At 43.5% G+C, this 24,224-nt stretch overlaps 1 protein-coding gene across 1 annotated transcript; it reads right to left on the bottom strand.

Moving 5' to 3' along the window:
* Nucleotides 1–2,877: 2,877 nt before the first annotated feature.
* On the bottom strand, nt 2,878–22,489 carry ubald1a (UBA-like domain containing 1a). The gene is made up of 3 exons (XM_084077724.1): nt 22,214–22,489; nt 21,321–21,377; nt 2,878–3,300 (listed from the first exon to the last, which is right to left on the bottom strand). The coding sequence occupies exons 1-3, from the start codon at nt 22,319–22,321 to the stop codon at nt 2,929–2,931; spliced, it is 537 nt and encodes a 178-aa protein (XP_083933850.1). The 5' UTR covers nt 22,322–22,489; the 3' UTR covers nt 2,878–2,928.
* Nucleotides 22,490–24,224: the final 1,735 nt, after the last annotated feature.

Raw genomic sequence — 24,224 nt, 5'->3', positions numbered from 1 at the left:
GCTCTCCTTGGTGAAGTAGTTTTGTCTCTCTGGTCGACCTAGATGTGCGTGCCTTGGTAGAATAACAAAATGCAATGTCCAAATGAGGCCTGTCATGGCTTATTCTCTCCACCAGGAGATCATGCACCTTTGCAGTTGAACTGGTTTTACACAGAGACCCACATTTTGCACCTGCCTTTAAAGTGATATTTTCACAAAATTGAATATAGGGCTTGATATCCAGTTACCAATGCATCCAATACATATAGAATGAACAAGATTTCGTATATACATCTGTGGCTAATGCTGCACTTCATGTATATATCGCTTACTATATCTGCCATTTTAACTGCACCATTTATTGCCATTTCCTCTAACCATGAACCTCATCTTACTGTACCCATAACAGTAATATTTCACATATCTGGCCTGATTTCCTTGTTTGTTTTCTCTTCAATCTCTATTCTTATTCCCTTTCTTGAAAACTGCAAATTATGGGAGCTTGTACGAAAGACTTCACCCACGTTTTCACACCTGTAAACCTGTGATGTGACAAAGAAGTTGAAGTTGAGGGCGCATTTTATCTCCCTATTCACTTCCATTGAACAAACTACAAACTTACATATAACACGTTTCATATCTGACGTTTCCAACAGGCTCTGATATTAGTACATTCAATAATAAGTCAGTTACGGTTTGTTATTTCTGTGCTTGTCCGTTCTTTCAGACAGGAAATCGTTTGAGCTCAATTAAATAAAATTGCCACTTTTTGTTAGCCGCGTGCCAGCTCTGTTTCATTTAACGCTTGCTTGAAAGAAAAAGGACCAAACAAATAAAACATATGATATAATAATGAGATTTTTGTAGGTGCAAGGCAAGTGAATGCGGAGGTAGAATACAAAGTAAACACCTCCAAATCAAGCCCTACGTATATTCAACGTTGATTGCATGGTGCTTGCACAAAAAATGAATTTCACAAACTGATTTACACCTGTAAACCTGTGATGTGACAATAAAACTGATTCTGAACGTTGTGAAAATGTCACTTTAAAAAGCAGGAGGATGTGGTTATATCTTAATGCTGTTAAATTAGAAAATGTTAAATTTGGATATTTGACAAAACGTTTTGCAGGAGGAAGAGGCAATTGTTTTCACTTCTCAGCCATGGTGGTGTATTACTCATAAATAGTGGTAAACACTCCCCAAACAGGCCTCTATGGAGCCACTACTGTCAGGCACACTTATTATTATGTTCTCTGTGTAGAGAAACAATTAACTACTGCCCTTTGAGTTGCCTTTAGGATCCAGACCACCCCTCTTCGTGCTCAGAAACATGTCTTGGTTTCATGTATGCTTTTGCTACAAAAGGATGTTACACGTTTATCAACACATCATGCAAAGTGGCAAGTCTGCTTAACGAAGAGTCAGAGATGGAGTAGTCGTTGTTGGTTTCATCTCTAGCTCTGTTGTTTCTTTTTGTGTGTGTGTGTGTGTGTGTGTGTGTGTGTGTGTGTGTGTGTGTGTCTGTGTGTATGTTGTTATAGCTGCGTTTTGATTCGCTCTTTTCCAAAAAGGGTCAACCTGAACTAGTCCCGCCCACCTTCAAACCCCTCAACTAATCTTAAAACCTCCTTTCAAAAAAAAAAAAAAAATTCAAAAAGACAATACAATTAACGTTATAAACTATATAATATCAAACTTTTTTTTCTTATAATACCCAAATCTGCACAACCCAATGCAGTGGACAGCTGTAGTCAGCTGAGTTCAGGGTTGAAAATGATCAGCATCAGCCTACCGCTGAAATAAAAAGCCATTGTAGTGAGGATCAGTTATCATGAACATGATCTACCATAGTGGCAGCAGCTGATGCTGCCCTTTTAAAAACAAGAAAACCTTTTTAAAAACATGTCCTGTGTCGTCAGCGGCGGCAAAGGTTGGTTTAAGAATCCCTGATTGGCTGAAAGAAGTCAGGTGACCACCAGGTGAGGTAAGAAAAGTTTCCACCTTGACGATGGGGATGAAGAATATGGAACTGCGCTCCTCTTCTTTACGCTAGTGTGCCTGCATGTGTGTCCGTGTGTGTGTGTGTGTGTGTGTGTGTGTGTGTGTGTATATGCGGGTGTGTATACGTTTGTGTGGCTTGGCTAGAAAAGGACTGGCCACGACACACACACACACACACACACACACACACACACACACACGTACACACACGTATGTGTGTACACTCGAATGTGTGTGATGAACTAACAAGTAAGGTAAAAACACTGCGACAGTCTCTGGACACAAAACTCCAGTGGCATAGAAAGAAACACACACTGGTGGAAAAGATGAAGAAAATGAATGAAAATTTTAAGAAGAAAAAAAAGGTTGCTGCCTTAAAACGTTCTTGCTTTGGAGAAGAAGAAAAAAACAACCCTCACGTAGTATCCTTGGGTGTGAAGATTTGTCTTTTGTTTTTTAGTTCCATAACATTTATCTATGCATTTACTGAGAATAAAAACTAACAAAGATTTCAGTTGCTCTCTTATTACTATGTGTGTGTGTGCGTTTCATGATTTATTATTCTTTATATTCTTTTTTTGTATTGTTTTCTTTCTTTTTTTTTGTTAAGATGTTTGCATTGGTTTTCCTTCTCTTCTGAAGTGTCCACATTGGTTTTCCTTGCGTTTTCTTGCGTTTTGCCCTCGCCTCTCTCCTTTCCATCCATCCATCCATCCATCCATCCGTCCGTCCGTCCATCCAACCACATGTCCTCTGCTTTTAGAATAGGGAACAGAGTCCCAATCTCCACCCGTATCCACTCCAACGCAGCCCCCCCACCACCATCCGAACCCATCCTACCCACTACCTCCCTCCCTCCCTCTCCCTTCCCTCTCTCCCTCCCTCCCTCCGAGGAGGAGGAGGCGGTGGGGTGAGGGGTAGGTAGGTCAGTCCCATTCGGGCCCCTCATCTCTCCGCCTCCATCGCCACGCTGCTGGCCTTCTGCTCGGCGCCCGCATGGGCGTTGACGCTCACGCCCATGGGCGTGACGGGCCACGCCGGGGGGCAGGGGGGCTGCTGCCCCTGAGTCCAAAGTCCCTGATGGAGGTGATTCTGGGGCTGGGGTTGCTGCTGGTACTGTGGCGCGCCGCCCATCGGGAGCCCCCAGCAGCCCATGCCCAGCTGCGGGGGTGGAGGGGGCGAGGCAGCCATGGAGGCCGACATGGGGCTGCCGGCCGCGTTGCTGTTGAAGCTCTCGGAGGCTTTGAGGCGGGAGAACATGGTCAGAGCGTCCGGGAAGTTGGGGGGCGTCGCCGGCGTGTTGGCTGGGGTGCACATCTGACGGGGAGGAGGGGAAAGAGAATGATTAGCGTTGGTCCAAGGAACATACCCAAGTCTAGAAGACTTGGATATCAGACAATTCAATATCATTCATATGTATGACAAAAGGTTTTCCCTAAATTATGTACAGTGATATTTGTTATGTGCATAGCAAACCTCCCTTATAGGACAACAACAACATTAAGTTTCTGAACTGAACCAAATCAAAGATAGATGAGGAGTCTGGCTACTAAGGAGACCAAGTATCTGAGAGGGGAAAGACAGGGGCTTTCTTCCCCACTGTGTCCCACCCAGAGGACTCCCTAGGCTAACATTACTGTCCTCTCCGCTGACCTCCGTTTACCCTCACTTCCTGCTTCATGTCTAGCGAGGTCTTGCGATGTCCTTTCACTTGCCCACCATGCACCCACCCACATGGATGTGACACACACATAAAAACACGCATAGTGGAGATACATGCCGCACGAGTATGAGAGTATATATACATAGTACATTTATACATATACACCCATGCTTGCATACGTTCGTGCACCTAATAAAAGACTTAGTACGCCTACCAACCTTGGCATAATGTGTTTTTCCCCTGAATATGTTCTGCTCAATGTATCCTGTATGTTCTCACCCCTTTCTTCCCACTTCCATTGTGCAAGCAATGCTCATTCCATTGCCAACTGTTCCTTCAGTGGGGCGCACACACACACACACACACACACACCCCCGAAGTGTGCATGCACGCACCAACATGCTAAAAACAACTCGGAAAACAAAAACACTGCCATTTTGCAGGTAAGACGGTATCTGAACAACATGTTTGGCAATTTAAAAATAGTGCGTGCACAGCACCATCCTCATCAACACAATTCCTGCTCCAATGGCCACCTTTCCCTTCTAGAACATTCTATTTATGACCAGGAACACAACAAAGTTCCATACTTTATAGCCAGCCACCCCACGCCGCCCCCTGAACTCTCAGAGGAAAGCAATGGGTGGAACAATGACAAGCAAGAGTACCTCTTTTCTAAAAATAAGATCCAAGGTCCAGAGGTTAAACCTGGGCTAACCATGAAGACCTGAGGCCGATTCTACAAATGTCTTTAAATCCTAACAGTTTTCTGAAAAAGTAGTTAAGTTAATAGTTAAGTTGCTATATCAGTGGTGCTTAAACCTTTTCATGTCAAGGACCCCCAAAATGTTACGTATTTGGCTGTGGACCTCATCTAAAAATATTTTGTTCCAGGGACCCCGAGAAGCAAAGATTTGAGTGAAAAATGTTCATTAAGATATATATATATATATATATATATATATATATATATATATATATATATATATATATATATATATATTCAAAGATTTGCAAAAATGTATGATTTAAAAAAAAATAGCTGATATACAAGCAAGCTTGTATATATCTGATATTTTTGAAGCAGAAGTATAAAACATGGCTAAAATCGAAAGTGACACAGATGCTTTGCGCTTGAACGGTGACACAGACAGGGACGTCATGACCACAGCTACATTATCATGGGCAACCAACTGACACAACAGAGAGGAAAAACTTCATTCAATCCTGCATGGGCAGATGAGATGACAAAGGGACACGTGTTCCCCATTTCATAGCGAGTCTGTGGTGAGCCTGCATTACACGCGTGTCAACTTATCCAAACCCTTCACCTCAGTAGTAGGCATGACAACCAATTTATTTTATAATAAAACAATAAAATACACATATAGTATTTCACAGTAGCACCAACCTACAGCGCAAGTATCACACGCCAAATGTGATTATTAATCATGATTGACAATAATTTAGGGAACAATTGTTTCAATGCACTTTCTTGCACTTCACTTTGTATTGACATTTGGACTGGTTTTCAAAATACAGAGAAGTGAAATGAAATGCAGCCAATAAGCCATTGTTCTACAACTATGTACAAGTAATCATCAGTCACTAATCGTCGTTTATGATTAATCAGGCGTTCCTGCCCTGTAGGCACTAGGCAGTCTTCATAACAAGACTAACAGTTCGACAGACTGACATGCTCCTTGCCCTCCACAATACCATTCCACTCTTGAGGCGTGCGTGTGTGTGTGTGTGTGTGCGCGTGCGTGCGTGCGTGTATGATAGGAGAACTGTATATAGAACTATGTGCTTATTACTCGTCTGTGTGCATGTAACTAGACCACCTTGCCCCCTAAAAATGCTGTGATCTGCAGGTCAAATCCACAGCCCTGGCTCTATCTGATCTGGAGCGGGCCGGGGCCAGAGTGGTGTCAGGGTGGCACATGGCGGCGGGGTTGTTGTTATGAAAGGAGAGAGTGTCCGCGGTGCCCTCTGGCCAGGAAACGCTGGCTCATGTCTCCCAGGCTGCTTCCTGTGGTAAAGGGACACCCTGGATCTCTGTGGGTAGAGAGACGACCTCTAATAAAACAACATCAACCACTCCTTCCTGTTCTTGGCAGGGTGGGAGGACGGGGTGATGGGCTGCCTGTTGTCCGTTACGTCCCGCGGTGATGATGAGACGTACTCTAGGTCCATCATGTCTTAGCTCGCTCTCACTCTGTCGGGGCCCCCGGGGGCTGCGGTGGTCCACGACCGACCAAATTAAGCAATTAGGCCATTCTAATATAGTGCAATGTTCCAGTGTTAAAAATTCCAAACACACAAATAGTTAATTGCAATTATTTGTATGACAATTATTTGTGTGACAATTAATCGTCAACTAAAATATCATGGCAACCCCTAAGCACGCTTGCCCATTCTCATGGTTGTAATTCATGTAACTAGACCACCTTGCCCACTAACCGTGTGGTCATTGGACTCCATCCTGCTCACTGCAGGTCACCCTGGATCCGTGTGAGCGGAAAGCTCACACGGATCTCGGACGGACTAAAAGCAGGACAACTAATCAGGTAATAATGCAACTTTAGATTATAAGAGGTCCTCGTCGCAGAGGACCCACTGCTCAGACACTGGAGGACAGGATATAAGAGCTACGGTCTTACCGTCTTAGACTAAGAGAACTTTGCCTCTGACTCGCTAATCCACTAAACTCAATTACACACTGTCTGTATACATACAACTCTACATTTGCTGGGCAACCCACGTCTCTAAAAATAGACAATATTGCGCTGCATTAAAGTAGACTTTGAAACCTGCCATTAGCGTCGAGTTACAGGGGCGCAACGGCGGATGCACAGAGCCTGGAATCTTCATCGTCAAATCACATCTGAAGGCTATAATCAAAGGCTGGTATTATCATCCACAACTAATGCAGGCAGGATGCCAACACACTGCTTACACTGTAATATGTACACACATGCTGCCCAAACAAGACCAAAGAGCAGTGACTGTGAGCACTGAAAGATTCTAGTTGCTACAGAAGGGCATTGTGAGTCGTTAGTAGCTTATAACTATTGCTATTGCTGCTAATACTGTATGAAATACCAAAGTCTCAAGAAGTAATTCACATTGTGCTTTCTAGGACATAGAAGGACATGTGATGCAGATTGCAGAATGTAAAGCACAGCCAGCCTGCCTCACACACCACCACAGCACACGCACCAGTGTGTGTGTGTGTGTGTGTGTGTGTGTGTGTGTGTGTGTGTGTGTGTGTGTCTCTCTCTGTCTGCACGCAAAAGGGACCTTGGACAGTGTCAGAGACTCAGACAGACAGTATCGACCCACAGGGAAGAGGATCTCTCTGCCTGTCTGTCTGCCTGTCAATCTTGTCCCTCTGCTTGGTCTACCTGTGTATCCGTCATCCAGTTTACCTTTTATCGGCTTTAACTGTCTGTCTGCTTCTGTCTGACCCTGGCATCCCTATTTTGGGTATAGAGCCCATTAGAAGAGTGACAAAGTGAGCAGACAAAGCAATGCGTGTGGGGTTAAACATTGTACACGGTGCTTTACATGGAAGGGGGTTAAGACGCCAACTCTGGGGCTAAACACTGAGGTAGCCAGTTAACGTGCGTTTCCTGTTTTCTCCAGCTGATACTGTAGATGAATTGATGGCGCTGGGTGCAGTAAAGTTATTCATTTACCAACTCTTTTCTTTTTGTAATGACACTTATGGGTGTCATAAAAGAAACGTTTGTAATAATATGACTTCATATTCTTTCTTTGCTGTGTACGTATTGCCTTCTGTGTACGTATTGCCTTTACATTTGTATCTGCCCGAGTAGCCTGCAGGTTTGTGAAGCAGTCTGAGCTGCATTCTATGTATGAGAGATTTTGTAAATAAAGTTTTACACTCAGATTTTACACAGTAAAACCAGAGTGTAAACTTTAACTCGGTGTAATTTCTTTTGCAGAGATAAATCAACCCTCTAATTTCACCGCGTTAGCAGATTAACCCTCACTGCTCTTAAGGAGACAGGGAGCATAACGCGAGAGCGGGTAGGACAGCACGTGCACCATCCAGGCTCCAAGCTAGGTTGGGTGAAAGCGCACAGGGCACGTGCGCTGCGTTCAGTCACAGTATGGGGTTTCATATCTCACATAAGGAAATGACATGCTGTGGACACACATGATTGCAGAACAGGCATGGCTGCCTGACACCCATGCATATGTATACACACAGGCATCGACTGACAGAGAGGAAGACAATTTTTGAAGATGATGTGATTTAGACACGTTTTACTGATGCGACGTTGAGGTGTTGCCATGGGGACGGTTGTTATGAGGAAGGAGTGCAGATGGAGATGTGCTGATGGGTTGGGGATGAGAGACAAAGGAGAGGCTACTTGTCCGTCAGCCTCTCTCTTTCTCTCAAGGCCAAGTCATTCTCCCTCCTTCAACTAACTTTCTTTTCTCTAAAGATGTAGTTAGAGACACGAAGAGGAGAGACATGGGAGATGCCACGAGGGTCGGATTCGAACCGGAGTCCTGGCGCTCACCAAGTGCAATACGTTCTATGCACTGGCTGAGCCACCAAACACCCCTAATTTTCTTTTCTCACTTTGTCTACCAGCCACTCTCGCCACCATTCTCTCTCACTTCTCGAGTCTTCCCTTTCCCTACGTCTGTCTCTCTCTCTCCCTCTCTTATGTCAGTCTTCAGCCTTTTCCCTTTTTTCTATGTCTCAGTTTGTGGAACTTGCCATGGCATTCTTCCTGTTCTACTTCTAAACAACCCAAAAACACCTTCTCTCCGTGTATTGTGTGTTGCATGCCACGCACACTTCTAGCCTAGTGGGGACATTGGCTTGAAAGACAAGGACACTTCTGGAACGTAAGGGCTGTTTTGGGGATGGGGTTTAGGGTTTCGAGCTGTGAACAACATTAGGGTTAAGATTGGGGTAAGGGGGTTACGGTTAGGGATACATGTTGAGGAATGAATGTAGTCACTGGAAACTAAATGGAAGGGCCTCTACTATAAACTATCTCTGTGTGTTTGTTTGTATGGTGGTTGAGTGTGTCCGAAGAGAATGACAAGCTTTTATCTCCAGTATAACCAACTACATTCCTCAGAGACACAAGTGTGTGTATGTGTGTGTGTGTGTGTGTGTGTGTGTGTGTGTGTGTGTGTGTGTGTGTGTGTGTGTGTGTGTGTGTGTGTGTGTGTGTGTGTGTGTGTGTGTGTGTGTGTGTGTGTGTGTGTGTGTGTGTGAGAGAGAGTGTGTTTGAAAAGTTTGCTTCTGGGCCTCTTTGCATGTGTTTCACTGAGGGCTCTGGTTACCTCCGGTAACCCCAACTGCCCTCCTCGATTTTAGCCTTACATCAGCACTCTAACCCCTGGACACTTAGAAACCGCACACGCTCATTCTTAGCCCTCCCTTCCTCTCTCCGTCTTGTTTTCTCTTTCACGGACAGCGTGGTCTGATTTGAAAATGTTTCCCTGCTTGTCCTATTTCACTGCGTTCTCTCATTCCCATTGGTCTTTCTCTGACTTGCTCTCTGCCCGTCTGTTTAACTCTTGTTTCGGTCTCCCATCTTCCATCTCTCTCTCCGTCTCTCCCTTTTGCTGCCCATTTGTCCTGCGTCCGTCCACTTCGTTCTCTGTTGGCATCTCCCTTCGCCTCCTCACTGTGTAAAGGATAAAACACACTGGCTGCGAATGACGCGCATTAAAACAGCCGCCCCCATTATTGTCTATGTACAAACACACACCAGCGGCGCTAGACATGCGCCAGCGCAAGTTGACATCACGCCCAGTTCCTTTACGCCACTGTTCCATTCTCAGGCGTTACAGCGTGGTGAAAAATGATTTTCTTTTATGCCTTTGGGTACCCGTGGGCATGGCAACTCTTCATCTGCCCCCGTAGCAGATTCCCAACCTGCAGGCTAGTCCCAACCTGTTGTTGTCGAAGCACAGTGAACTGATGATTGAAATAGAGAAATATCCAGAGTTGTGGCATACAATCAGGTCATTCTAAAAACCTTTCCCAAAAAGAGAATGCCTGCTGACAGTACCATATCTCTGGAGATCAGTTATAAGGAATCAAGTATATAGAATATACACAATATACTGTATAATGTATATAGAATATCCTACTGAAATAGCCTACTCTGACACAACAAATGTCCTGCACTGTGTGTGTTCTCAATGGTCATCTCCCTGCAGCACGCAGCAGTGCAATATTTCCTGTAGCGTGGGTCATGCTCACATAGTTATCGCTATAGTTATGGTTATCGTGCTCAGTGTGAATGATGCTTAACTGTTGTCGTCATCTTCCGGTTGGTACCCATCCTGTCGGCACACGCAGAGCTGCAGGGTTAACGAGACATGGTGAGGAATGCTGGGGAAACACTCAGGCCAACATTGCATCCTCTCCTCTGCATTCCACTCCCCAAATTGCCAACTGTGGTTACAGTATATGGCTTGGTATCTTTGGGGGTGGGATGTTGGTCTAGGGATGCAATCATTCACTACGAAGCCTTCTGGAGGTGTCATGGGTGAAACTCAATGAAAACACGAGTGATAGGAGGTGCCCACTAAACCACTTAAATCCTCTATATTTTAGTATAGGAAACTCGACTGGGGCCGCCGCTGTACTTGGTCTAGTCTTTTTTTCTCCAAAACTCTTTGCCAAAGAATAGCTGATCTACAAGCTCAGAACACATCGTGTTGCGGCGCGTTCTGAGCTTGTAGCTCGGTTTTATTTTCGGCACATTTCCCCCCCCAAAATAGGGATGCTAGGGTTCAAGTGGTTAATGTAATTACACCCCACACACAACACTCCTTTTTCCTCTAAAGGCAAAATACACCAAGCTGACCTTCGGGCCGACAACAACCGAGGTCACAGCGACGAGGGTCAGCTGTGAAAAAGAAAGTATTCTCTCGCTCTCACTACACACCATGGGTTGCATGCAACCAGATTAGTTCTCAACTGTGGAAAATGCCACCCCCCCCCCACGTGCCTTCTCCTACTCAACAGTACAGATTGGCTTGAAAATGACCAAATGCAGGCGATGGTCAAGCACCGATTAATTTCTTGACCTCTTCTGTGAACAGCCTTTAATACACACATACACCTAATACGAAGACACATCCAATGAGCGGTTGGAAGCTCTGCCGTTCTCAGCTAACCGTTGGCTTGATGTATGTCGAGCTTTTATCTAATCTAGAGAATGGATAGTACATCACTTCCTGTGTGTTGTGCAAATGCTGGCAATTCTTTTACTGTACACTGACTTTCCCTTTGGGGGATAAATAAAACTTTATCGGTGTCACAACATTTTGGCTTTAAACATTTTGGGAGCTATTCAAAAGGTACTGAATTGAGATAAATGAACAGAAACAGAGAGGAAGAATTAGGATGAGATATAAAGAGCCACAGACAAAGAGAGAAAACTACCGTATCTGAGAGTGAGTGAAGCACAGGTAGAGAGCTAGAGAGCCAAGCTGCAGGAATATGGGAGTCTCTGTCAAGAACAAAAAGTGCTGAAAGGAAGGGGGGGGGGGGAAGAGATGGAGAAAGAAAGATGGAGTGAGAATGAGGGCGGTAGGGAGGGCTGTGGGAGGGGAGGAGAGTGCATGAACACTAACTGGACAGCCTGTTAAATCTTTAAACAGGGACTGCTCCATTGCGTTTCTATGTACTGTGCACGTGTGTGTGTGTGTGTGTGTGTGTGTGTGTGTGTGTGTGTGTGTGTGTGTGTGTGTGTGTGTGTGTGTGTGTGTGTGTGTGTGTGTGTGTGTGTGTGTGTGTGTGTGTGTGTGTGTGTGTGTGTGTGTGTGTGTGTGTGTGTGTGTGTGTGTGTGTGTAGCCTAGCAGTTTTAGCTGTGCTTCTTTGTTCTGGAGCTGCAGCTCTGCATGCGGATCATGACTAACCCTCACCTTTCAGACAGGTTTGCACTGCAGCATTAGAGCTAACATGCTAATCCCCTCATTAATCTGCAAGCCATCGGTGTCACAACTGTTAATGTTGTTAATGGTATTCGTCGTGGTACTTTTCATGGCCCCCCTGTATCTTCTATCAATATGTATATATTCTAAATGGAAATGCAGTTTCATTACCTACTCATCTTCCAATGTTGGTATGATGTATTAGTCACATGTCAATAGCATTGTGTTGATTGTGGAAATTAGAATTGCAATGCAAGATTGAAATATTCTAATGATTGAGCAGTGGCAATGCAGGTACATCCCAGAAGCATGCTGTATTATAATAATTAATAATAATAATAATAATATGCATCTGGGAAAGCCCTGGCAGCGTTTGTATAAGGCACATACACCCAACTGCCCCAGTGTTGCTCACGGTGTCCCAAAATAGAAGTCTAGTTGTTCTGTGCAGTTCCCTGATACAAAGAAGTGGAACTGTTCCCAGTGCGGAGCAGGGAGCTGTTGTGAAAGAGCACCCATGCTCTTTCACTAATTCCCCCAGATATGCTGCTATGACAACTGAATTTCCCTATTCCCCATCTATATAAACAACATCAAAAACATAACATAATTTCCCTGCGTAGCTCTACCCAGCTGCTGAGCCCTGGGATGTGTCTGTGTGTGTGTGTGTGTGTGTGTGTGTGTGTGTGTGTGTGTGTGTGTGTGTTTATGTTGTATAGTTAGTTCACATGCACATGGTAAGGGTCAATGTTCTCTAGAGAGCCAGTTGATCATTAAACAGACTGTATTTGTGTGTATGTGTGTGTGTGTGTGTGTGTGTGTGTGTGTGTGTGTGTGTGTGTGTGTGTGTGTGTGTGTGTGTGTGTGTGTGTGTGTGTGTGTGTGTGTGTGTGTGTGTGTGGGCTATATGTTGACACTCTATGAAGAGAGTATTTGTGTGAGAGAAGGAGTATTATATAAGTGCAGAGAGAAAGCGAAAGGAAGAATCAGTGTTGAAAGAGAGAGAAGAGGGCCGAATATTAAAGCAGTGGAGTGAGTCGGGCGTGTCTGTGTGTGTTTGTGTGTACACACGTGAGTGTCACTCAAACAACAAGGTAGTGTTTGGTTTGGTCAACTGCACACGGCACAATGCTCAAAACAACAACAATGGGTGTACAGTCAGTAGCCCACACGTATCTAGAAAGCACAGTTTGGCCTCACGGACGGCCTCAGCCTGCCATCAGAAACTACCAGGTCTTGTACACAACAGGACTACACAGAAGAACACACAATATGTATCTTACGTCACGTTAGGGCAGCTCAAATTAGAGAGGTTGATGGTTGAGCAGGGCTGGGCAATATATTGGACAAAATCAAATATCACAATATTTTTGACCAAATACCTTGATATCGGTATTGTGACGAAAATATAAAAAAATGTTTATTTTTAATTTTTCAAACATTTTCATAAACAGCGATGCGTTGTGAGCTTGTAGAATGGCTATTTTTGTTTCTAAGTATCAACAGAGCTTAAATGATTAAAACCACTTAAAGACAGAAATTATGCTACATCATATTATAATATTCAATCTAATATCAGGATATCGATAATTCGATACATTATTGATATATTGTCGAGCTCCAGACGACACAACACAAGTCGAGTGCCTGTTCTCATTTCCTCAGCCCCAGGCACTATGTGACGACTCTGTGAAACCCAATCCAACTGAACTGCTTATAAACACATCTGGTCCTCACAGAAAAACCCACAGATTTCCACTGCCAGCGTGTTTTGTGTGTGTTCTTACAGTATGCTTTTACATTTACGAGGTCCAGGTGTCGTAAGAGAATTGCACAAAGTGAGCACATCTAGTCAGTCCTCACTTCAACTGTGAGGGTTTAGACACTCAACTGGGGGTTTAAAGTAATGCAGCCAGTAGAAATGAATGGACGGTCCATGATAGTGTTGTAATACAAGTGTGCTTCAGTGTGTGTGTGTGTGGTGTGTTCCTGGAAGTGCTACACCAGGAAGTACATGGGACAGCAGGCTGGAACACGCTGTAAGCAGACCTAACCTCTACAGATGTGGCTGACTGCTTGGTATCATACACACTTGGTATCACTCACTCACTCACACACACACACACACACACACACACACACACACACACACACACACACACACACACACACACACACACACACACACACACACACACACACACACACACACACACACACACACACACACACACACACACACACACACACACACACACACACACACACACACACACACACACAAATTACATTTCAGCTCATTCCAAATGTTAATAGGGCCGCTGTGTATTTTTCAGGAGTCGTCCACTGAGGGACAGGCGACCTCTTGTTCCTGTTCTTACTGGAACACAACGCATGCCTGTGCTGACTCAAAGTCATTATATCTCCCTGCTGGTCAAATACCTGGCATTGCCCTGAAATTAGCCTCTTCTATACTGTCAGACTCAGCCTCTCTCTCTCTCTCCCCCCCCCCCCCCCCTCTCTCTCTCTCTCTCTTTCACTCTCTTGGCCCACCCGGCCTCTTGCCTAATGGCCCTGGCCTCTGCTCTCTTGTTTTAGTTCTTTGTACTCTTTTCAACTTTTGAGTACTCACTTTTCCTATCGGTTACCCCTGTTCAGAACACATCGGCCTGCCTGTCCATCCCATCTCTCTGTCGTTGCGGTGCGATGGTGGAGAGATAGAGGTCGAGACAGCCAGGGAGGAATGAGAGCAGACATTCACCCGTGTTCTCATATGATTTATGGCACTAATTATACCTCTGCTCTTCAGCACAGACATACAGTATATGCACACTCTCATGGAGACTCGGGAGGAACGCACACAGACATATACACACGCATAGACATACACACACTTTCAGCAACATTACCTATGAGTTGTGTGTGTGTGTGTGTGGGGGGGGGGTGGCGTGCACGCACATGTAGAAGCTTTGTTAAAAGTCTTGGCAGAGGTTTAGGACTTCCAACACTCTTGTTTTTAAAAGCCACGCCCGGACGCCAAAACCACACACTGCTAGTTACCAGAAACAACTGTAGTCCTGCATCCCCACTCCACTCTGTTCATTCCCATTCACCCCCCTGTTTGGGGTTATTCACGGTGCCGGGAAGCAGACATACAAGCTTGTGTCGGGCTTTAATACGGCTGGCCTGCGGCACTACCCAATACTGTCTCACTGACGTCACTTTTTATCAGGTCAATGATTGGCTGCAACCACCCCCCCCCCCCCTATTGATTCACTCACTTCGGAATGACTGACTTACTGAATTAGTCTGCCCGATTGAATGACTGAACAAGGCACACTACGCCAGTCACAACCACAATTCCATGCCCGTCGATGGTGTAGTGGTTAAAATGCCACCCCCTCAGAGGCATATGTAACCATGTTGGCCTAGGATCAAATACCACCACCATAGCCTTTTCTACTGAGTCTCCCTTGCAGCTTTCTGGTCTCAACAAAGGAATTCGTCTACTAGAAGAAAAAAAGTCAAAACTACGCACTTAGGCAAACGTGACTCACTCTACTTCAAATAATAATAAAATACAAAAAGGATCAGTGGTTCTCAAACATTTTGATGTAAAGGACCTCCAACCAGGTATTTATTTGGCAGCGGACCCCCATCTGAGGAGAGTTCGTGCCAGGTAGCCCATAAAAGATGATTTGCGTTGTTAAAGATTATGCGACGCGTTGTGAGCTTGTACAAATTGAAATTACGTTAGTCATTAAACTGATTTTGATTCTATTAACACATTTAGCTGGGGACCTCCTGGGACCCCCTCAAGGACCCCTAGGGTTAGCCGGACCCCACTTTGAGAACCACTGCAGTAGAGAACAATAGAAAACGTGTGGTGTAAAATTGGGGGTAAGCAGTCAGCACTCAGCAGCAGTACTGCATAGACACAGAGCCGGTTGTAAATGACTGGTTTGAACCCTGCTTGTGACTTGTGTCGCATGGCCTCCCACTCTCTCTTCTTTTCTCCCCTGTCTATATCCGGTCTCTCTCTGCTGTAAGATCTCATAACAAAAGCAGAAACATCCTAAAAATAATGTCAACACATAAAAGTAGCTCTGCAGGCCTGCTTGGCTCTCTCTCCATGGGCTTACAGTGTACAATGTAGGCCATGCTGGGGATGTGTTCAGTGGCAGCAAAATGTTGAAACAGGAACTCTGAAGAGGGGTTACTGGATCTAGCTAAGTAAAAATGGGACACTATTCAACACAACACACTTTCAGGTCAATGTGATTACAAATGTGTACCCACAGAAACTATTATTTTAAGGGCATTTTCACTATCTTTGTACTGTTTTCTAGGTTACTCACAGGGTTTAAATAAATAATGTTTTAATAAGGATATAATTAAATTGTTGGGTTTGTTTGTGTGTGTGAGGTAGACTACTTTCAGGTGCTTAGCTTGTTCACATGGTGTGGTCTCATGTTCTTCAGAGATAGCCATGAAAGTCAATTAGTTTGCGTACTCCCTTAGTTCCTGGTCACACGATGACTTTGTCAGTGATGTTTATTGGTTGTGGCCCATGGCCCACATACAGATATGTTAGTAATATGCACTTATCCATGTCCTTGCACAGACACATACACAAATCTCCTCTGCCCAAGGCTGAAACTGAAATGTGTCTGTTATTATGCACAGACATACAGAGACACACATGCACACACACGTCTCCACCATCCAATGTTGAAATGTTAAATATATGCTGTTACTAAACGGATGACCACACATACAGTAAAAACTTAACCCTGAGTGTCTATTTTTTTAAAGCTCAGTTAAATTAACATTGAGGAGTCATTCTGCTGTGCGCATTCCTGTACAAACACCCAAACTGTTTGACACACACACACACACACACACACACACACACACACACACACACACGGGTAGTTTTTTTAATCTACAAGCCAAAATGTTATTTCCTGTCCATACACACACACACACACATCCTCTAACAGCACTTCATCCAGCATGCTGCTGTCTAGAAATCCACAGTGTTATCTGACTTAATGGTTATCGGTGTGTGAGGTGAGGTTGCAGCCTGGCAGAGCGATTATAGAGACCGAAAACTAAAGGTCACACAGGTTTGCTCTACATACCACACATGCATCTGTCAACAGATCAGTCTTGTCCATGTGGGTTTGAGAGCAAGACCCCCCTGGCCAGACAGGACACTCATTGTAATTCACTCTGCATAACATCAACATGTCCCCTATGTTATGCATTCACTGCCACTGCTGATTTTTTAAGTAAATATTATTATTATTATATATTTCGGAAGACGGCTCCGTCTTATGTCTTTATGCACTAAAGTTAAATTATTTTGCGCTATCAGCAAGGACGCTTCATGTTCAGTTACACTAAGGGGAGGAAAGGACACGACTCTGTCCACAGTCCAGACTCATTGAAAGAGTTACGAGACACTCTTTGTCTCGCTGAACGTGATGCGTTCACCTGACTTTTTATTTTGAGGGCACATTTTTTTGTGTGATAAATATTCACCACCGCTGCTACAGCCTCATAGGGGGAAAAATAATGGTCTCGAATGTAAAAAAAAGACTATCAGTCCTTTTTGTTTCTTGCTTTTGTAATTTTTTACACTGTGTATCACTGTGTCTTTTAAATAATCCTTTTGTCATTTTGCAGACATCCTAATTTCCGGGCGGGGTACTAATAATCACAGCCTCCTAGAACACTGAGTTACTGTCTGTGTCTTCCTGCATAGACACCCAGTTCACACCTTGGAACCAGAACAAGCAGTTACAGCATTGATGCGTAGATAGAGAGAGAGAGAAACAAACAGAAAGAGCAAAAGATGAAAGTGGAGAGGATATTAAGTAGGTGAAGAGGGAAAGGAGAGAGAGACAGAAAGAGGGGGTAAAAAGCAGGGAGAACGCTGACGTGACGTGTCCTCAGCTACACCGGCTGCCCTTACACAAAAGGGTCCATTTAGCTGCCTCTTTCTTTTGAACCTCTTTTACATACTGTCAGGATGCACTGCGGTATGGTACGGTTTGTTGTATGGACAGGGAGAGTAGGGAGAGTGAAGAGAGGACTGGAGAGGAGAGGAGAAAAGAGGCGAGGAGAAGTGGTTTGAATGAGTACATGTTGTCCTCTGTCCTGGCCAGCTGATAGTGATGGCCATCTGATTAAGACATCTGTCACATGCTCTTCTTAATACAGTCTCACTACTTTTCAATTTCTATTTGACCAAATGAGCTGCATTATTATTTTATTAATAATAATAATAATAATGATGAATTATATAAATACATAGATATAGACATAGACACTCAGATCCCTAACCCGAAACATCGTCACATGCTTGAGTGCGCCTCCCTGGCATGCATACATGCACACACAGACTACAATATATTACACAGACTCTAAAATGCATGTCTGTGCAAAGGCTACAGTTTGTTTGGGCTCACCAGAGGCTCTGGGATTTCTGAGAGCAAATATACAAATGGTGAGTGGGTGAGCTAGCCAGAGCATTATAACTGGCAAGTCTCGCTGGGTATAAACATTTAACACACCATGCCAAGACTTGGTGGTGACAGGGCAGCACAATTAATAACACACACACACACACACACACACACACACACACACACACACACACACACACACACACACACACACACACACACACACACACACACACACACACACACACACACACACACACACACACACACACACGTATATATGTGTATGCATATATATAGATATATAGATCTCTCTCTCTCTCTCTCTCTCGCTCTCTCACTGGTGCCAACACTATGTACGAATGTAATCTGCATCCAACATGAAGTATTTGTAATATTAAGTGATCTCTTTAAAAAATACTATATGGACTGTAATAACATCCACGATGCCTTATGGCCCATGTGCCTTTACAGGTTATACAATTATTTTGTGTGTTTTGCGCAGGCGTGTATGGGTGTAACGTGTGTTGCAATGTGTGTCCTAAAATAAACACCAACCGAGTTGTATTACTAAACAATATACAGTTCCATTACCAGTATCAGTATCGGAATGCCTCTGATACAGTCAAAAGTTCAATAATACGTTTTAATAAAGGCTTAACCTGAACCAGGACATACAACGACAATATCAATCATATACAATCCATACAGGATTAGTATACTGCTATTATAAATGTAATAATTTGATTTTAATAATATGTTTTTTTGTTTTTTTAACACACTGGTATTGGATCAGTACTCAGTATTGACCGATATGCGAGTGCAGGTGAATTAAATGGTTAATTATTAGCATCCCTAATTCACACAAACAAAATATCACTGAAAATGAACAGATTGATGGGGAGAGTCAGACAGGGAGAAAGAGAAGAAACCACGAGGGAAAGAAATGGGGAAACAGCAGAGACAGAGACAGAGATGGACACAGGGATTTACAGACACAAAGATTAAAGCCTAATTAATACTTCATCGTATCGCAGTGCTCTTTGCCTAAATAACTGAAATCAGTTATTTTTGGCGATACTGTCGTATGACAGTATAAGTACAAATTAGGCTTAAGAGTGACAGCCACAGAGCAGAGGAGATCAAGAGAGACAGAGCAAGAGAGTGTTAAGAGAGCGAGAGACACAGAGAAAGAGCACGGGAGAGAGAGAGAGAGTTACGAGAGCGAGAGCAAAGTGGATTAGGTCTGTATACCAGGCAGTGCCGTGGCCCTGATAAGCCAGCAAGGCTTTCGACATTGCTGGCCTACTACACTGTTGCTGAGTTGAGTCACACACACACACACACACACACACACACACACACACACAACACACACAAGTGTATGCACACCAAACACAAATGCAATACATGCAAAGAGTGTAAGGTCATACTTGCAATGTGTGTCTTGAGACTGGGAGTGTATGTGTACACACAGTTTTGTTTACAGTGACAAAATTGCAAACATTTAATTATTCAAAATAACTTCAAGGCTTGTGTGTATACTGTATATATGTACAGTATGTATGTGTGTATGTGTGAACATACACCAGTTCTCTACTCTTTATTCCTGTCTACTACTCTTTATTCCGGTCTTTACTCCTTTATTATTCTGTCTATACCAATAGTATTGAGCTTGTGTACATAAAAGCTTAGCCATCATGTTTTTGACGTGGGATAGGTCATCCCTCAGCTAATTGTTCTTCATTCTGTATATTCAAGTAAGTTCAGGTGGGACGCTTGCTTCCGGGGCTAAATCAGGGACTGAGCCTTTGTTTGCAGGGCGACGGGTGACAAAGCATGGTCTGTGCTATATCTGCCCTGCGATAAGACAACAATAACATTCAATAATATGCCGGAATATTTCTGTATGCAGAATGACGTAAATGATGTACTGCTGCAAGCAATGCAATAAATGTACTCAGCGCATGTCGCAATGAGATGAACAATCAAAAACCCTCTTTTGTCTCTGCCACCGTCTCCCTCTGTCTACACAAACCTAAAATGTCAAGTTTGATGTCACAATTTGACAGTCTGCACTGTACTGCACACACAGAAAAAGGTACCTGGCGCAGACAAAATGATCAACCTTTTTGCCCAAACCCCTGACAATGACAACACAACAGTCCGTTCCAGAAGTAAGCTGCTTCTAGATGCTACAATTCACACAGCTGCGTTACGTACCACAGCTTGCTGCCAATGCGGCATTGAAAAAAGCCAAATATTGCTTGCAGTTTGCTTCATAATATTCAATTTGAATGTTTGTCTCAACCTCTACCCCATCCAATGACAACAAACATAAGCTGAGATAAGGATTTATTGATCCCTGAGGGAGGAAATTGGTCATCTACTGTTAACAGCAGTAATGTTCCATGAAGAAGCAATGCAGCCATATTAATGGATTACAGCTGCTTGTATGGCTTGTTTCAAAAAGGCAGCTGCCCTCTTTTCCTGGAAAGAGTCTCTTTTTTGCTTCCCTAGAAAAAAAAAACACTAAAAGGGGCCCTTACTTCCTTTTTAGTTCCACAATTGATCAAATGTAGAGGTTCCCCCTCCCCTCGCTGCTCAATTAAATCCAATTTTCATTCAATATACTATACTTCAACTGCCAAAGTATTCCTAAAATCCATTGTGGTCATACACATTTAACCCAATAAAACTGGGAAAGCATGAGTGGCATTTTAGATTTTGGCATTGGCTATTCAAAAATAGAGCTTGTACATCTGCTATTTTTTAAGTTTTTTATTTTGATAGAACTACAGGTTTAGAAGGCATTTGTAGAATCGGCCTCAGGTCTTAATAGTTTAAAAAAACAAGTGAGACAATTCTGAGACCCCCCCCCCCCCACCCCCCCCCCTTTTCACTCTCTGTACTTCAGTCAATGTATGTGAATGTCTCTCTCTCTCTCTCTCTCTCTCTCTCTCTCTGTAGGCTGCATGTCTGCCTGTGTGTTTATTTCTGGAAGCTCTCACTCACAACATGGCGGACATGTGCTTCTTTGTTATTGTTGCCACAACATCGTTCTCGACCAGTGCGGGCTTGTCTTTACCATTCCCTTCTATTCACAATGACAGCCACCAGCTTACAACAAAGCTGGCGTGTGATACATATGAATGGGTAGGCAGATCATTTATTTTGTGTTGCAATCTATCAAAACAGGTCAACAGTATTAAGTAGCCTACATAATGATTTCACCCCCATACAATGCACTCACCATTTGATGATGTCCGTATGGGATATTTGTTTCTTGAAAAAAGGCACTGAGGGCGGTCTATAATAAACAAACAAACAAAGGTTACTAACATTTTAATCCAACACACATTGTGATACTAATTAAAAGACGTGATCGTTGGCATAATTGAACCAACGATCAAGAGACTAAACAGCATGAACACCAACGTCTTTCCTGTGTTTATTATTATCAACGTCAAAAAATATCTATTTTCTGTTTGCAGACTAAACACTTTATTTGGGCTTATATTAGTCAATACAAAGCAGCGGTCATCATCTTTATTGCATAATAGCATTTGCAGTCATGTGGCGGATTATACTATTTAATCTGGAGTCAATCATAATTGGATACAGGGGGTTTATTTTGTACATTTTTCACTGTGTCAGCCTTAAACCCACGCATCATCATTCAAAAAAAACAACAAAAAAAAACAATTATTTAAATAAATTCAGTTTTGAAATGATCCGCTTCCAATAGGCTACTGTACAACAAATCATTCTTTATTTAACCGGTAAAGTAAAAAGAAAACAAAACTAGACTGACAATGAATGACAGGGCGAGTTCCAGACATAAACATTAAGCCTAGAATCTACACTTCGTAGTGTGGCCGTGTCGCTTGCCAAAAAAAGAACAGATCTACAAGGTAACAACGCGTCGCCAGTGCGAAGCGTTGTCAGCTTGTAGATCTGTTCTTTTTTGGTCTTTGATCTGTTCTTTTTTTGGTCTCTTTGGTCTGATCTGTTCTTTTTTTTCGACACCCGGGTCCAGATCATCGGCTATCTGAAAATAGCAGATCTACAAGCTCAGAGCAACGCGTTGGTGAGCTTGTAGATCTGCTATTTACCCCAGTATCATCACCCATCCTCCCTCCTCACCTCGAACTGCCAGTGTGCCGCTTGCAGGAGCTGCTTCGCCTGGTCTGCGGCACAACCCGCCGTCAGGACGAACTGGTTGATCATCACTTGATGTTTAAGTTCATCCATGTTTTTTTTAGACCCCAAGGCGTTGTGTCTCCTCTCTCTCTCTCTCTAACCCGCGTCCTGCTATAATCCCGTCTTCTTTCTCCGAGTTCTTTATAATTCCTCCTCTCTCTCGGGTTTTCTGTGCCTCAGTCGTCGTCCACCATTAAGAGCCGGTTGAGCAAACACAAATATTTACTGTAGGAGCGGTGGTGGAGGGAAGGCGGGGCCTGACAGCCCGTTTGACTGACTGACAGCCGGACAGCAGCCAATGAGGCGAGAGCGCCGCTGCCGGGGCTGCCGGGACTTGAAGTTCTGCGACCAGTGTTGCCATGTCTGCTTATTATAAGCGACTTTTTGGGCTTGTTTTTAAGTAAAGCTACTTATTATATTTGGGGCTTGTTTCTAAAGTGTACTTGCTTATTTAGGCTTGCTTCCAAAAGTTTTTAATTATTATTTTAACCAGTGGTTCTCAAATATTTTAATGAAAGTGTTTTGTGCCAGAAAGCATTGTGTTGTTAGACTGTTCAATGTTTTTAAAAATATTCCAAATATTCCACATTTTATTGCAAGAGTTTTTGAAAATAGCAGATCTCACAACGTTGTGGGCTTTTAGATCGGCTATTTTCAAATAGCCAATTTATAATAGGTTTTGGTTTAAAGTGCTCATGTGGCCTAGTTGCTTCTTTTGGGCTTGTTTTCCCAGACCTGGTTGCTCATTTCTCTCACAAAACCTGGCAATGCTGTCTGCGACCCGAGCGTCGTGGATCACGGAATTCTTTAGCGGTTTAAATGCGAGATTGTTTAACGCGTATCGACGTGTTAAACGCCACGCACGTATCACCCACGTGCATGCGCTCAAATATTATCGTTAATAAATGCTTGGGATGGTCGGATAGGCGCTACATCCCCACTGTGTGGCGTCCGTAACACGGTTTGTTTTGGACTACACCTCCCGTGAGCACTCGCTTTGTTTGTAGCAAGAGTTTTGTGAATGACGGGCGCTCTCGTCCAATTCCCATGCGCGCTGTGTCACTGTGTTGCCAAATATGGTAAACAAATCCACCGTCGCCAATTACATCTCTCCATGTTAGAATTATAGGCACAGACGATGAGTGCGTTGACGAGCCACATGGCTGCGCATTTCTCCTCTTCCACCCATCCAATAGTACAGTGGTTCTCAACCTGTGGGTCGGGACCCCCCAGGTGGGTCCCTACATGATTTTGAGGGGGTCCCCAGATGACAGTGAAGTGACAATTTAAGGACTTTTTAATAATAGTCTGACCACTTAAATGGCCAATTTAATTAATAATTAATGTAACACAGTCGTACCTATAGGTATGACTGTGTTACATGAATTGTTAATTAATAGGTCCTTAATGGAATAAAATTAAAATAATAATTGTGTCAATGATTTGCAAAAGGCACTGCTGTTTGCACTTGTATATATATATATATATATATATATATATATATATATATATATATATATATATATATATATATATATATATAATTATTATTATTAACAGCGTGTGTTGAAATATCTATTAGAGCAGCAGCTAAGACTGTAGATGGATGTCTCAGCCATCAATGCACCGCTTTGAATTGTGGGTAACTGGATATTGTAAACATCCTCTATTGAACAGCACGTTTATGGATTGTGTGTGTGTGTGTGTGTGTGTGTGTGTGTGTGTGTGTGTGTGTGTGTGTGTGTGTGTGTGTGTGTGTGTGCGTGTGCGCGTGTGCGCGTGTGTGCGTGTGTGCGTGTGTGTGTGTGTGTGAGAGAGAGAGAGAGAGAGAGAGAGAGAGAGAGAGAGAGAGACACCTGCTGGTGATAGGTAAAAACAACTGGTTTAACTTTAGGTCATATGTCTACATGAAATAAATGGCAGATTATGCTGCAGTTTCTCCAGAAATATTTAA

The sequence above is a fragment of the Gymnoscopelus microlampas genome, assembly GCF_963454915.1.
Source record: "Gymnoscopelus microlampas genome assembly, chromosome: 14".
NCBI lineage: Eukaryota > Metazoa > Chordata > Actinopteri > Myctophiformes > Myctophidae > Gymnoscopelus > Gymnoscopelus microlampas.
Note: the sequence above shows the minus strand (reverse complement) of the source record. Positions and strands in the feature narration are given on the sequence as shown.